The sequence below is a fragment of the Geotrypetes seraphini genome, chromosome 6 (genome assembly GCF_902459505.1).
Source record: "Geotrypetes seraphini chromosome 6, aGeoSer1.1, whole genome shotgun sequence".
Taxonomy (NCBI): Eukaryota; Metazoa; Chordata; class Amphibia; order Gymnophiona; family Dermophiidae; genus Geotrypetes; species Geotrypetes seraphini.
Window position 1 is genome coordinate 249,921,583 of NC_047089.1, and position 16,735 is coordinate 249,938,317.

General features: G+C 43.0%; 1 protein-coding gene across 11 annotated transcripts in view; it reads right to left on the reverse strand.

Annotated features, from left to right (window-relative positions):
- Positions 1-16,735, reverse strand: part of CASK (calcium/calmodulin dependent serine protein kinase) — a 770,397-nt gene that overhangs the window by 620,250 nt on the left and 133,412 nt on the right. For all 11 annotated transcript variants that reach the window (XM_033947671.1, XM_033947669.1, XM_033947668.1 and 8 more), the window contains exon 5: positions 13,420-13,492. In XM_033947671.1, coding sequence (XP_033803562.1) covers positions 13,420-13,492 — 73 coding nt within the window. The remainder of the gene's footprint in view (positions 1-13,419; positions 13,493-16,735) is intronic.

Sequence of the window (16,735 nt, forward strand, 5' to 3'; positions counted from 1 at the left end):
TTAACAGGAGAAATAAGGTTCCAGTCACAGCCAGAATCCAGGAGCTAGTTGAATAGCGACTTTCACCTGCTGGGAAATAGAGAATACTGGATAAACAGGAGGAGTGCCAGCCAATAGGACCACCTGTTAATCAGTTTCTCTATCTCCGACTGCTGGTAGATGTGGGCTATCCCATTGGTCTCTGGATTCATCTGCTGCTGTTGCTAGGGAATATTTGTTAAACAATTCAGCCTTTTCTTTATCAGTTTCCACATATTTCTCCCCTTCACTTTTGAGTCTTACAATGCCTCTTTTGAGCTTCTTCCCATCACTGATATATCTAAAAAATGTTTTGTCTCCCCGTTTTACTGTATCAGCTATTTATTTTTTCTTCCATTTGTATCTTTGCTTTCCTGACTACTCGATCAGCCTCTCTTAATTTTTTCCAGATATTTTTGCCTGTCTTCCTCTTTCTGCAACATTTTGTAGTTTATGAAAGTTAACCTCTTATTCTTTACCTTCTCAGCTATTACTTTTGAGAACCAAAGCAATCTTTTCCTCTTACTTTTACTTACCTGTCTCACATAAAGGTCTGTCACCCTTACAATAATTCCTTTCAGTTTTGCCCACTGCAGTTCTACTCCTTCCAGATGTTCCCATCCAGACTATTCCTTGATGTAATCCCCCATCCGAACAAAGTTGTTTTTAAAGTCTAGAACCTTTACTTTTGAATAAGCATTCTCTATACCCGTCTCAATACCTGAGAAAATCTCAGCAGCAAAGTTGAAAGATTCAATAGTGAAGAAATGAAACACCAATATAAAAAGGACCCGAAGGCCTGACCAAGGAACTGGCTGCAAAAATCAAGAATTTAAAAAAAAAAAAAAAAAAAAACCCACAAAAATTACTAGTAGATATTAACAGAAGTAAAAGAAATAGCCGAAAGTCAAAGTACTGCTGATGGGAAGGCAATTTTTGATGGATTCGAAAAACACAGAACTTCTTCATTCCGCGGAAAACGAAGAACTGAGGAACCACAAACCAATGTCAGGTGGGAAGGCATACGTGGTGTGGGCAGTCTCGACGCTTTGCAATGCTTAAAGTGATAGTTCACTTTTCACTTTTCATACTGGGCTCTGTGAATGATGTCATCTACATGTGAGACTATCTGCCTGCTTGTCCTAGGATAAAGCCAATTATCCTATTATAGTAAAAGGATCACAGACACATATAATGTGTGAAACTTAAGTGTAATCTAGTGCTGTACAACATCAGAGCTGAGAGACTACCTCAGAACTAAGTTCTTTGCATTTAGGTTTAGTAAAGAGAGTTGGAGTACCCTGTTTCAGTTTCTGAGTTATGTTTTGGAAGGACTGCTTTGCCAGGACTTTGAAGGGAAATCCCTTCTCCCCATGGAGAACCTGCACCCTTGAAGAAGAGTATGCTGACAGCAATTAAGGGAGAATATTGGGAATAAATGAAATGTCATGGGGTGGCCCAGGGATGTGAATCCTGCAATGGACCATCCTAAGATTGGGATAGCTTCCTCATATAAATTTCTGTCAAATTGCCTCTGTCATCTTTTCTCAAAAGTGAAAAAGCCCTACCCTTTTTAGACATTTCTTTTTTCATAAGAATGATGTTCTACCCCTTTTATCATTTTTTGTCATTCTTTTCTGAACCTTCTCTGGTTCTGTTCTAAGTGCTCAGCCAATGAGAGCATGGTACCTGGAACATCTTGTTCAATGTTTTAAACAACTCTAGAGCTACTCCAAGTTTCTTTATTCTTTGACATACCGTTTATCAAACGGGTACCTCAACCCATTTGATAAATGGTATGTATATATAAAAATATTACAAGAGGGATACATGACATACTGACATTCTGGAAATAAAGGGAAGGAGTGGCGTGGTAAGTTAATAAATACATTGAAATAGAAAATAAAAATAAAGGGAGGAAAAAGTGAGAGGAGAAAAGTAAAATGGGGTAGGGCTCACTTCAAGAGAAGCGTTTCTGGAGATCCATAGAGGAACAAATGGATTGTATAGGTCACAGATTGTAGGCATCTTTGAAAAGAAAGGTCTTAAGTTTGGACTTGAATTTTTCCAAAGTTTTCTATATGGAGTTCCAATGGGAGGGCATTCCACAAAGAGGGGGCAGTAACAGAAAAGATGGCTTTACGAGTTGTGTCATAAAATAATTCATATATGGAAGGGATGATAAGCAGTTTTTGATTACTGAAGCAGTATCCTGTTGCTAGGGTGTGTCAATTTTGGAGATGTCAATTTAAAAAAACAGTAGTGGAATAATGGTACAATTTCATATGGAAAATCAACAACTAGTTAAAATTTTGTGTAATATGTTATTTACCTACATGGAATTTCTAGGAAATTCTGCAAAAATATACAAATTACTGAAATATATTTAAATGCTCTGATAATAATTTTCTGTGTTTGTATTGCATATTAATGCATTTTGTGTTTCCATTATCAATATACAGTATATAGTATCTAGAAAGAGAAAAAATTTCCCTTAGACAATATCTAAGTGAGGGAATCCGTAGGAACGTTGGATGATCAAGGAGCAAAACGGGTGCTCAGGGAGGATAAGGCCATAGCAGAGAGACTAAATTAATTTTTTACTTTGGTCTTTATGGAAGATGAAAGATCTACATGGTTTTCAAGGGTGATGATGTGGAAGAACCGAAAAATCTCAGTGGAATCTGGAAGTTAAAAAGTTAAAAAAGTGATAAATCGCCTGGACTGGATGGTATACATCCCAGGGTACTAAAAGAACTCAAACATGAAATTGCTGAACTGCTGCTAAAATCGTCCATAGTACCTGAAGATTGGAGTGTGGCCAATGTTACGTCTATTTTTAAAAAGGGTTCCAGGGGAGATCTGGGAAATTACAGACCAGTAAACCTGACTTCAGTGCCATGCAAAATGGTGAAAACAATTATAAAAAATAAAATTGTGGAACACGTAGACAAATTTGATTTAATGAGACGGAGTCAGCATGGGTTCAGCCGAGGAAGATCTTGCCCCACAAATTTGCTTGACTTCTCTGAAGGTGTGGATAAACATGTGGATAAAGGTGAGCTGGTTGATGTAGTGTAGATTTTCAGAAAGCTTTTGATAACAGTTCCTCACGAGAGGCTCCTGAGAAAATTAAAGAGTCATGGGATAGGTAGCAAAGTTCAGTTGTTTATTAGGAATTGATTATCAGATAGAAAACAGAGGGTAGGGTTAAATGGTCACTTTTCTCAATGGAGGTGACTAAACAGTGGAATGCCGTAGGGGTCTGTACTAGGACAGGTGCTATTTAACTTATTTATAAATGTCCTGGAAATTGGAACAACAAATGAGGTGATTAAATTTGCAGAAGACACTAAACTGTTCAAAGTTGTTAAAATGCATGCGGATTGTGAAAAATTGCAGGCAGACCTTAGGAAATTGGATGACTGGGCGTCCAAGTGGCAGATGAAATTTAATGTGGACAAATGCAAAGTGATGCACATTGAGAAGAATAACCCGAATCACAGTTATCAGATGCTAGGGTCCACCTTGGGGGTTAGCGCCCAAGAAAAGGATCTAGCTGTCATCGTAGATAACACGATGAAACTTTCTGCCCAATGTGTGGCGGCGGCCAAAAAAGCAAACAGCATGCTAGGAATTATTAAAAAAGGGATGTTAACAAGACTGTTACAAAGCCCCTGTATCGCTCCATACTGTGACCTCATCTGGAGTATTGTGTTCAGTTCTGGTCTCCTATCTCAAGAAAGATATAGCGGCACTAGAAGAGGTTCAAAGAAGAGCGACCAAAATAACGGGGATGGAACTCCTTTCGTATGAGGAAAGACTAAAAAGGTTAGGGCACTTCAGCTTGGAAAAGAGAAGGCTGAGGGGTGATATGATTGAAGTCTACAAAATTCTGAGTGGATCGATTTTTCACTCTGTCAAAAATTACAAAGACTAGGGGACAGGGGGACGCTGGTGAGCACTGACTGGGATGGACGCATGGTAATTGAGCTCCAGCTATAATCTATTATAACCCGAGAAAAATATCTAAATAAATTAATATTTTTGAGTGCATTGATCTCTGTTCAACAACTGAACATGTCCACTACAAAACCAGGTAAGCGTAAGAATGCTGAGCCTCCTTCACCACAGAAAAATGCTGATGACAAGAATGAGGAGGCTTCTGCGGCCTCCATTATGGACGAATTGCGATCGATACTCAATCTTCTCCTAGACACTAAACAAGACATCACCGAAATGAAAGCTGAGGTGTCTACACTTCGGGAAGAATTTACTAACGTCAAGCTCCGAACGGAGACTCTGGAAGCAAAGGCTCAAACATCGGAGGATTCCATCAAGCTCCTCTTTAAACAGACCTCTCGTATAGCACAGCTTGAGTCAGCACTGGAAGATGAGAAAAATAGGGCAAAAAGAAACAGTTTTAGACTTCTTGGATTACAGGAAGGAAGGGAGGCTTGCAACCTTACCGATTTTCTGGCTGCCCTGTTACCTAAACTTCTCAAGATGTCATTAGATACGAAGCTTGATTTCGACACGGCCTACCGGGTACCCCAACACGTGGCGCGCCATAATAGATTTCCGCGACCAATAGTGATTACTCTCCTGCATCAAGCGCAAGTCAACTCATTTTGCAAAAGCTAAGATGCATTCTCCGATAACCTTCGAGGGCAACAAATTAATCCTGGTGCCCAATCTATCAAAAGAAACGGCTAAGAAGAGGAAACAACTACTTGCTTTTCGACCGAAATTGTCAGCAATGGGAGCCAAACATGGTCTCCTGTACCCTGCACATATGCGGGTAACCTATAACAATGCCACCAAGGACTATACCAACCCTGCTGAACTTGCTGAATTTATTGAGAGTGTTCATCCGACCTCCATTGACAAAACTTGAACGTTCACTTAAAGGAGCGCTTAATGTACTTTAAGGTGCCTTAACACACATTCTTCTCGTCTCAGCTGTTCTGTATACCTCCTGCTAAACATGGCTGCGGGCACACAGCCATTACAACATTTTAATCTTTGCATGTTGTCTTTACTCTAGTTAGATGTTTTTCAAACAAACTTTTATATTGCTGGTTCATAATTATATCCATGCTCTCCTGTTACTGCTTTCCTACCCATGGGGAGTTTCCGGAGTCTTATCTTTGTTCACATTTTCCTACTTACAGGTGTTTTTTCAATTCCGATGTATGCAAGATGATTTATTTTCAGTTCCTTTATACTGCGATTTCTCTATGTATTTGCTGTGTTTTTTTGTGAACAGTCCCTATTTCCTTTTACAGAGGGACGATCTATATCATCATTTAGTGACAACTGTGTGTATGACTCTTTTCACTAGTCACCTAACCTTAGCATTTGCTCTGCCTATGTTGGAGATTTGGCATTCCTCTGTTCCCTACCCAGCACTTGCCGCTCTGTCATTCCCTGTACAACTTTGTTTCACAATACCTTACAGAAGAGCCTTATTGCTATTCTTACCCCTGACTATCTTTCTCAATCTACTCCAACTACTTGGTTCACCAAACTCTGTACATTTTTCCTTAAAATTCTATGTGTTTCCACTTTACAACGATTTTTCTCACACTACCTTCTTCTAGACATGCTATCTGTCTTGTCAGCACAACTTTTGCTAGCACATTATATTGCTGTCTTAACAATCTTGCCCAGTGGTGCAACTGGTTGTTTGCTATAGTCAGATTTTCCAGAATGTGATTCACTTCTGTCAATTACTCTCAACCGAGTATGGTTACTATTGGTACTATTATAAGACATGTTCTATTAATTGTATCATCTATCTCTATGTACTATCTCAGCTAATCATTTTAAGTCCTTGGAGATTTTTGCATACAGTATGGGTTATATTACCTATCCTTTTGGTAAAAAAGGCTAAATATCAGGTTTATAGCTACCCTGAGTGTCTTAATAACAGGGTACAATCCATGCTGTCATTTTATGGTGAGGACCTCATCCACCTTAGTTTGCAATTTCACTGTTCATTATACCCAGCTGTCTATGCTAGCACTCGAGTACATCACAGTTGCACTGTTATTGTCATTTTTAATGATAGGTGCACCCGGTTCCAAGGCTTGAGTGTATCGATAGCTCTCTATGGAGCACTTCTATTCAGGTATAGTTTTTCCTACCCAATTGTATTTTCTAGCATCAGAATATATCACATGTTATATTATCTTGATCTTGCTTATATGATGTTTAATGTGCAATACTATTGCTGTACATACCTAGCTGTAGAGTTTGCATCAGAGTACATCACATAACTAACTTATTATGTCTATTACTTGTTTTTCCCTGAATGTGAAAGGGTTCAATAACCCAATTAAGATGTACTTCGTTATACTAAACTATATAAATCAGATATTATATTCTACCAAGAAACTCATTTATCTGAGACAGAGTCCAAAAAGATCTCTCCCAAATGGGCGCATCCACCTATATACTCGCCTGCTATTGGTAAGAAGAATGGTGTTATCACTTTGATCAGACGTCGCTCTGATCTTAAGATTATTTCACACACTACGGATGACTTGGGGCGATGGATTAAAGTGGAATTGTCTTGTGGTCCATCTAAATTGAATGTCATCAATATATATGCCCCTAACGTAGATGACCCTAAGTTCTTTCACACACTCTCTGATTTGATCTCTCCTTCAGGAACTATACCATGCATTCTGGGTGGTGATTTTAATCAAATATTAGACAAAAATTTGGACAGGAAATCTAGATCAACATACCAACAAACTAAAGCTTGGCATAGTATACAAGATTTAATGAGTCAAATGAAACTGATGGACATGTGGAGAATTCTACATCTTGGAGAGAGCGCATATACATTCTTCTCTCCATCCCATTAATCCTATTCCAGAATTGACTATTTTTTATCTAGCTACTCATTATCCCAGAAAGTCGAAGCTGCTCAAATTCACCCTATATCGATTTCTGATCATGCCTCCATACTGCTCACGATACGAGATGTTGGTTTGATGAAAAATTCAGGTCTGTGGAGATTTAATTCTCCTTATTAGCTGATGATGCTTTTCTTGAACACACCAAAAAACACATTGTGGAATATTTTGATACGAACAAGCCTTCAGATACTTCCTGGCAGAATACTTGGGACGCGTTCAAGGCCTTCATAAGAGGTACTATAATTTCATATGCAGCTACGAAATGCAAATCTGACCGTGCCAAACTACAACAACTGGAACTTAATATACAAAAAGCAAAACAACTCCATTTGGAAGACTTGAGTAACCCAGAGAAACAATCTTACCTACACAAACTGAGACTTGAATACAATCTGCTCTTAAGTACGGAGGCAAGAGCTTTTCAGAAATTCTACTAATTATTACTCGAGTATGAATAAATGTGGTCATCAACTTGCAGCATTTCTGAAATTACGATCTGGAAAAACTACAATCCCGGCTGTCGCTGATGAACATAAGAACATAACATAAGAACATAACATCTCCGGATCAGACCTTCGGTCCATCTAGTCCGGCGATCAGCACATGCGGAGGCCCTACCAGGTGTACACCTGGCATAGTTTTTTAGTCACCTATATCCTTCTATGCCTCATAAGAACATAAGACATAAGAAGTTGCCTCCGCTGGGTCAGACCAGAGGTCCATCGCACCCAGCAGTCCGCACCCGCGGCAGCCCAGCAGGTCTATGACCTGTCCGGTGTTCCTTGACATAGCCCTATGATCCCCCTTTTTCTTCTATCTATACTCTTCCTAACCTATCTCTACTTTTATCTGTACCCCTCTACTTTTATTTGTACCCCTCTTCCTAGGACAAAGTAGTGTTACTGACGAATACCACAGACATTTGCACTCAAATTCAGGTCTTCTACAAAGACCTATACACGTCTGAACAACCTAACTCAGCCTTGTTTGACCCTTTTCTTAGCAACCTACCACATCTGACGGCGACTCGGAGAGACTAATCGAACCCATTACATTATCTCAAATACAGCAGGCGCTTCATGATACGGCGAAACATAAATCACTGGGTCTTGATGGTCTCTTGGTGGAATTCTACCTTGCTTTTCAAGAAGACATTCTTCCCATTTTGACCCAATACATTTGTTATCTTGCAGAAACTATCTGTTGAGATCCAGAGAGCATAACCAGTCGTTCTGCTCGAGAAGGTGATAAAGAGATGCCATGGACAACATTCAAAACTTTTCTTTGACTAAAAATTTGTTGAGAGCCCTGAGATCTAGAATGGGCCACGGATCGCCCGTCTTCTTCAGAACAAGGAAGTAATGGTAGTAAAACCCCCTGTTCTGCTGTTCCAAGGGAACTGGTTCGATGGCATGGAGAGAAAGCAGAGCTTGAGGTTCCTGAAGAAGAAGGGTGGTCTGGGATGGATTGGAAGGATACTCTCTTGGAGGAAGCTCTGGTGGAACCTGAGTGAAATGAAGAGAGTATCCTTCTATGATGATGGTAAGCACCCAGAGGTCGGATATAATTATCGTCCATCGATTGTAAAAATGATGGAGACGACCTCCTATAGGGGGAAAAGGAGACAGAGACAGAACGGTGGAGGTTATGCTCTGTTGTAAACAGTCAAAAAGGCTGAGAAGCCTTAGGTGCAGCAGAAGGTTGGGGTTTCTGTTGCTTCTGAGGTTGCTGTTTTTTCAGAGGAGGGCGAGTATAAGGGCCGGCTTTGCTGAAAAACACCTTTGATAGATAAGAGCAGGGCGTGCAGGCTTTGAATTAGGTCTGACTATAGAAGCAAATGATTTCTCGTGGTCAGAAAATTTCTTGGTGGCTGCCTCGATGGATTCATCAAAGAGGTCGTTACCCTCACAAGGAATGTTAGCCAAGTGGTCTTGAAGGTTAGAGTCCATGTCAATGGTATGAAGCCAGGCAAGACGACGCATAGCTACAGAGCAAGCAGCCGCTCAGGCAGATAACTCGAAGGCATCATAAGATGATTGGAGGAGATGCAGACGTAACTGAGAGAAAGAAGTAATGGCTTCCTGAAACTCAAAATGCATTTGGTTATCCAAAGAATCCAATAACTTTGGTAGAAGAGAAAGAAGAAATTCAAAGTGTGATGAAATAAAAATTATAATTGAGGACTTTAGAGGACATCATAGCATTCTGGTAGATGCGACGTCCAAATTTGTCCATAGTTTTCCCCTCCCTTCCAGGAGGAACTGTGGCATAAACCTTGGAAGGATGGGACCTCTTCAAGGAGGACTCGATAAGCAGGGATTGATGAGCTAACTGTGAGTTGTCAAACCCTTTGCGATGCACAGTTTTATTTGAACAGCTGGTATGGAAAAAGGTGTTTCCATGCATCGACCAAAAGTCTGATTCAAAAGCTTATGAAGTGGAAGCTTAAGACACTCTGCTGGAGGTTGAGGAAGATGCATGACTTCTAGATACTCCTTAGAATACTTGGAGCCAGTATCCAATTGAATATCCAAGTCTACAGCCATCTGTCGTAGGAAAGACGAGAAAGATAGCTGGACGTCGAGGTAGCCTATGTCGAAGAAGAAGCTTCGGTAGGGAAAAAGGCATCAAAAGAACCTGGTGACTTGGACGAGGCAATCGAGACCGGAACATCCTCGAGGTCCGGCATCGGAGACCTCGAACGAGGAGTCGGTGGTCTGGTCGAGGTTGGAGTAGATCGAGGTTTAGAGGAAGATGGTCTGTCATGAGAAGAAGAACGATGCCTGGAAGGATGCCTCGATGAAGGCCTCGAATGTCGGTGAGAACTGTGTTTGGAACCAGATCTCGAGGATCGAGGATATTTTGCCTCGGAGACATAGGCAGCCGATGCCAATGCATGAATAGGACTAGAGGCTGTAGATCGAAGCTCCAGAGGCTTGGTGGAGGAACCTCGATGCACTCTCAAAGACTCTGCTCCTTGTTTAGAGTGTGAGGATTCTCGTCGAGGCACTCGCAAAGAATCTGCTCCTTGCTTTACGTGCTTGGATGGCGGACCAGACACTTGCAGAGACTCTGCTCCCTGCAAAGAATGTGTAAGTTCAGACTGGGGCAAGGGAAGCGGCTCGACCTCGCGGGAGTCTGCTGAATGCCTAGTATGGATAAGAGGAAGCAGTTTGGGTCCCATGTTAGTAAGGAACTGAATAAACTGCTTCTCTAACATGGTCTGGAAAGAAGCCGGCAAGGATGGATCCGCGTCTGAAACCGGACCACCTGCTTTGGCTGGAGGTTCCTTCGAGGTAGTGTGAGTGTGTTTCGACTTAGGTGTCTTGGACACTTTAATCACCACCGGCGGAACCGACTGCTGAGCTATCTGACCTGAGGAAACAGGGGAAGATACAGTAGATGATGTCGAAGCAAGAGCCGCTGCAAATGACAAAGGTCTGATGAGGCTCAAGGTGGAAGCAGTAGGCGCAGGAGCCTCAGTGGAAGTCGAAGCCGAAGACACCTTCGATGTCAAGAGATCAGTAGGAGACTCCACCTTGAAAAGCTTGTCCACCAGAATGCAACAACGCTTAAAAGCATGAGGCTGAAGTGTTTGGCAAGGCAGGCACAACCTAGGATGATGTTTTGGCCCAAGGCACTTGAGGCAGTGTCCGTGAGGGTCCGTAAGAGAGACTGCGCGCTGACACTTGCTACACCTCTTGAAGCCCGTAGCAGGCCGGGACATAGACGGAAAAATAGCCACCACAAAGTCGAAGCCGTCCAGCTGTGGCTGAGCGGCCTGTCCCGGAAAACGAACGGAAGAAGAAAAAAATTATTTTTTTTTAATTAAAATAAAAGAAATAAAATAAAACAGCGATTCGTGAAGAAAAAACACAAACCGCGGTTGAGGGAAGGCACAAAGTGAGTGAAGTTAAACGCAAAGAGTCAAAGATGGACTTCTCGGCTCCACGGAAAACTGAGAACTGAGGCGACACGCCCTGTGCTGGGTGGGAAGGCACGCGCGCATGCGCGGTGTAGGCGACTTGAAACTTTGAGTTTCTTCAAGCAAGTCTGCTTGCGAGGCGTCCGCATCCGGGCTCCGTCGATGACGTCACCCATATGTGAGAATACCTGCCTGCTTGTCCTGCGATAACTAGTAATCTTAAGACACTTTAGTTGACATAGTTCTATTTCAGGGATTCTTGGCCTATGAGCTGGGATACACCTAGCCAGTCAGGTTTTCAGGATATCCACCTCGTATAATTAACAATTCATTGATACAACGATGTAAGAAGACGACCAGCAGTAAGATGGGGGACTATCCATTCTTTTCTACTGAGTGTCACAGTTGGTGAGAGGTCACGTCTATGTACTTGATGTAAAGAGTTCCTAGCAATCAAGAAATGAGTTCAAACCTTGGAAGCTAGAGTAACAGATTTGGAAAAGCTGAGGCAGGCAGAAAAGTATATAAATGAGACCTTCAGGAACAAAGAAGAGAAATCCCATCTCCTGTCTGACAATCTCTGTGCTACAATGGAAGAGAAGTCACCTGAAAGGAGAGCATCTCCTTGATGTGACAGGAAGTGATCCTGTTGCCAGGACCTGCCCCCTCCAGGGAATGCAATGTTCTTTTGCACGGAGGATGTATCTAAGGAGGCCCCCGTCCAGGAAGGGAAGGATTAGGATGGCCATTTTAATTGGAGGTTCAATTATTAGGCATATAGATAGCTTGGTGACTGGTAGACATGAAAATGTCTTGGTTACTTGCTTGCCTGATGCAAGGGTGAAAAAAATAGCTCCCTAATGCAGTAATCAAATAGTATGCAATAAGATATAAGATGGCATATAAGATGTGCAAAATTTAGAGAACGATACTGGGACAGATTTGTGCCCATCCCTGCCCAGCAGTAAACCGTGGGTACCCATCCCCCATGTCATTCTTTAATAAGGAGAGAGGGAAGAATCAGAGTATGCATGGGCATCTCATGTGGTCTCGGCATGCCACCCAGTTCCCATCCCCCCAAATATCTCTGGTGGCCTGAGCAAACTTCCTGACTCCAAAAACTTCTCTAGTTGCCCAAGTGGGACTCCCTTGGACCCCCTTTCCAGAAGACACTAGTGGTCCTAGTAGGCAGAATTGATACTCACTCGTTCCTACCTCCATGTTACCATCTTTAAAATGGTAGCACCTGGCCCCAAGTAGTTCATGCTGGGACATATTATCTAGGGTCAGTTTGCCATACAAGGCAATAATTGCCATCTCAGGAACAAAAGAGTTGGATATGCGTTATTTTGGCAGACTAACCCTGTGCAGAAGATCCCTGAAGGCAATTGTCAGGGTCAGTCTGCCAAAACAACAACTTCAGCTCTCTATCATTTTTATGGATGGTGGCACAGATGTAGGAAAAAGTGAGCATCGTTCCTGCCTCCCAACTTACGAGGGGGACCTACTTGGACCAATAGGGGGTCATTTGTAGGGTCAGACGGGGGGGCACCTGGGCCACCAGGGATATTTCTTGGTTCTGGGAATCTTCTGCTCCCTTGCTACATCTTTAATGCCAGCCTTGAGCTGTTGTAAAATATTCAGTGTTACACAATAAGTTTAAAAAAAAAAAAACCCACACAAAAAAACCCCAACAACTGTGCTAGATTTTGGTGAAGTTTGGGAAACAATTGAATATGCAGTGATTTCCATGTGTCATGCTTGCCCATTAGGCTACTCTTCAGCGCAGTGCTTTTATGCTGATTTTCTCATGCTAATCTTCCTCCCACCATCAAGCGTAAGATTAGCATAGGAAAATCAGGCATAAATCATTGCACTAATAGGTAGTACAGCTTATTGCATTAGTATAAAATTTCCAATTATGTCCGTGCTGTCTTAAAATCCTCTACTATTTTAGCATTCATCACCCTTCAGGAAGGGAGTTCTAGGCATACATCATTTCTCCCGGATCAGTGGCATAGCAAGAGAAGTTGATCACACCATCACCATGCCAAGCACCTTTCCTCCAACCCGACCTTGCTACGCCCCTTATACCTCTTCAAATCTTCACTGTCATACCTGCTGCTCACACCAGCTGAGCCTTCCTTTTGACTTCACTTCCTGGTTCCATGAATAGGAAGCAACGTCAAAGGTAGGGATAAGGCCAGTGTGAGAAGACGTAGGACAGCCTGTTCAGTGCCAGTGAAGATTTTAAGAAATGTGGGAGGGGAGTGCTTTTCAGAAATCCCTCCCATCACTAGGGGAAGAGAGGAGAGGAGTGGTGCTGATACCCCTGCAAAGTCTACACCTCTCCTTACTACACAGCTGTCCCTGATGCTTCCTTCGAATCTACTTTCTTGGAGATCAAGGCTCAGCAATTATATCTGTTGCTGCTTCAGAATCCTACTTTCTTGGAGTTCAAAAGCACAGAAATTGTCTCTTATTATTTAAAGAAATGCAAACACAAGTCAGTGTAAAACTAAAAGGGTGAAATTATAAAAGTCTTACCTTCACATCTCTGTGAATAATATTATTATCATGACAGTAACGCAGTGCTTCCAGTATCTGTCGCATATAATGACTGCAAAATAAAAACAGAATCATATAAGCAACTTTCAATGGATATGTCAACAATCAGTTTCCTGTCAGTTTACAATGAAAGGCACATAAGTTATTGATAAAGAACCCATAAATTATATCATAACATATTAACATAGTGAATGTTGGTACATAATGGCCTACACTGTTCATCCAGTTAACCAAACAAGGTGGCAAGAGTTGAATCAAACTGCACAGGTTCAACTTCATGATTAAGAAAATGGAGAAAATGGCGAAAAAGTAACTAAGAACACACAAGAGCAGCATGAAAAAACTAAACCAACAATACAAACTAAACCTAAAAGAAAAAAGAAAGACATACTACACAAACCAAATAGGCATAGAAGCCCAAGACACAAACAAACTGTTCCAATTACTAAAGGAACTCACAGACACCAAACCATACCTAGTCAAAAACGACAACCCTCCCCCCTTCAGCCTCTCTTTTAGCTGAATACTTTAAAAACAAAATTACAACTACCACGACAAACTTCGCAGGAACCCCAATCCACCTACAAGAGATCACAATGTCCCCCACAGAAAAAGAATCAACTGCAGCAGATAGAACCTGGTCCCACTTCTCCACAATACAATGGTCCGACCTTAACAAACTCTATTAAAAAATACAGCCACGCAGCTTGCGACCTCAACCAATGCCCTCCATACCTATTAAAAACCTCCAGCCTAAAATTCCACACTCTCCTCATGCAATGGATGCTCACAGATGGCCTTTTCCCACAAGACCTCTCCGAAATAGTCACCCCGATCTTAAAAGACCCAAAAGGAGCAACAGATCAACCATCCAACTACAGACCCATAGCCTCAATTCCACTATATGTCAAGCTAATGGAAGGCCTCGCAGCTAAACTCCTCACCAACTACCTAGAAAACCACAATTTGCTCCACCCTACAGTGTCTGGATTCAGAACCAATTTCAGCACTGAGACACTACTAGGTTCCCTTTTGGACACTAGTGCTGCCCGATTCAGGAAAAAAAATTTTGATTCGATTTGATTCAGCCTATTGAATTGATTTTTTTCTATTCGATTTTCCTGTCCAATTGGATGTTTATTTTCCACACATCCTGGTGGGTTTATTTTATAGCCTCTTCACCCCCTTTGCCCTCTCCTACCCACACTGATCCTGTGGTGTAAACAAAATAAACAAACAAAAAATACTTTTCCTCTCTCTGTTAAATCCTAGCTCATGTTTGCGGTCCAACACCAGCTCTAGAAGGATACACACTTCAAATCTGACATTGTAATCACAAAACAGAAAATAAAATTATTTTTCCTACCTTTTGTTGTCTGGTCATTTTTCTAATCTTGTTGGTCCCATGTTGGTCTGGTTGTCTTCTGATCAGGCTCTCCTTTCTCCGTGCTAGCCATCCATCTTCCATCTCTGTCCTCCCCTTCTGTTTCCCTCTCCTACCCCGGAGGTCTGGCATCTTTCCTTTTTTTCATTTTCATCCCCCCGCAGCTGCAGCGATGGTGCATCTGTGGATGGTGGGGTCCATCTCTCCTTTTCTCATCTACCCTTTCATCCAGCATCTCTCTTCTGTGTCCCTATTCTTCTCTCCAGTACTGTCCCCCTTGTGTCTCTGTTCCTATGCTCCCTCCATGCCCAGCATCTTATCTATCCTCATATCCAGCTTCTTCTTTCTCTCTTCCTTACCTCCTGTATTCCCTTCCCCAGGTACAGGCTTTCTCCTACTATCTTTCTTGCCGTCTTGCACCCTGCCCACCTACTTTGGAGCAGTGTCTGTCCCTCTTGTACCCTTCCCCTTGAGGTCTTGCATTTCTTCTCCCTCTCTCCTTTAGTCCAGCACCTCTCCTTTGCTTTCCTCCCCCTCTTTTTGGTTTGGTCTCTCTCTTCCCTTCACTTCACCCCAGGTCTGGCATCTTCCCTCCCTTCTCTTACTCCTTCCTCTTTCTCCCTCTGCACAGGCCTGCCTCCCAGCCTTGAAGGCCTGCTCCCCGCCGCGAAGACCTGTTCCTCCTTCGAAGGCCCAATCCTCCCCCGCCGCCAAAGCACTCTTTCTCCTCCTCCCCCAACCTCGAAGGCACTCTTTCTCCTCTTCTCCGCCGAACGAACGCCTGCTCCCCCCGCAAGCCTGCACCTTCCCCGCTCTTACCTCCTTAAGGCTAATACGGCAGACTGCAGGCTCGCTAGTGTTATAGTGATCCCTGCAGCTGCCCGTCGGCCTCAGTGGAACGTTCTCTCTGCCGCGATCCTGCCCCTGACGTCAGAGCAAGAGCAGGAGCAGGACGTAGCAGAGAGAACATGCCGCTGAGGACGATGGGCAGCTGCAGGGATCGCTATAACACCAGAGAGCCTGCAGGCTACCATATGAGCCTTAAGGAGGTAAGAGCAGGGAAGCTGGGGGAGGCAAGAGCGGGCAAGCTGGGGGAGGCAAGAGCGGGCAAGCTGGGGGAGGCAAGAGCGGGCAAGCTGGGGGAGGCAAGAGCGGGCAAGCTGGGGGAGGCAAGAGCGGGCAAGCTGGGGGAGGCAAGAGCGGGCAAGCTGGGGGAGGCAAGAGCGGGCAAGCTGGGAGAGACCTTTCTGACTGACCATCCCTCCTCAAGCAGGAGCAGCAGCGGACGGCCAGTAAGACACAGCGCTGCAGCTCCTGCTTTAGGAAGGCACCTGGGAAAGGTCGGTCATTGAATCGGGAGGCCGATTAAAAAAAAAATAAAATAAAAATGAATCGATTCACCTGATTCGAATCGGTGAATCGATTTGAATCATGAATCGGGCAGCACTACCGGACACAGTTAGATAACACCTCAGCACAGGCAAAAAAATGCTGATTATTCAACTAGATCTCACCGCAGCATTTGACCTGGTAGACCATGACATCCTGCTACAAATACTAGATACAATAGGAATCACCGGCAAAGTATACACATGGTTTCAAGGAGTCCTACAATCCAGGACCTACAGAGTAAAGACAAACAAAGAAAAAACAGAACCATGGTCCAACCCCTGTGGCATACCCCAAGGATCACCATTATCCCCAACACTCTTCAATCTCTACATTGCATCCCTCGGCACCTGCCTAGACAAAATAGGCTTAACCTCTTATAGCTATGCAGAAGACATCACCATTCTCCTTCCTTTGATCAGCCAATGCCCACCATGACAGACACTACACAGAACTCTAGAAACAGTGGCAACATGGATGAAAGACCACAAACTAAAACTGAACCCAGATAAAACAAAATTC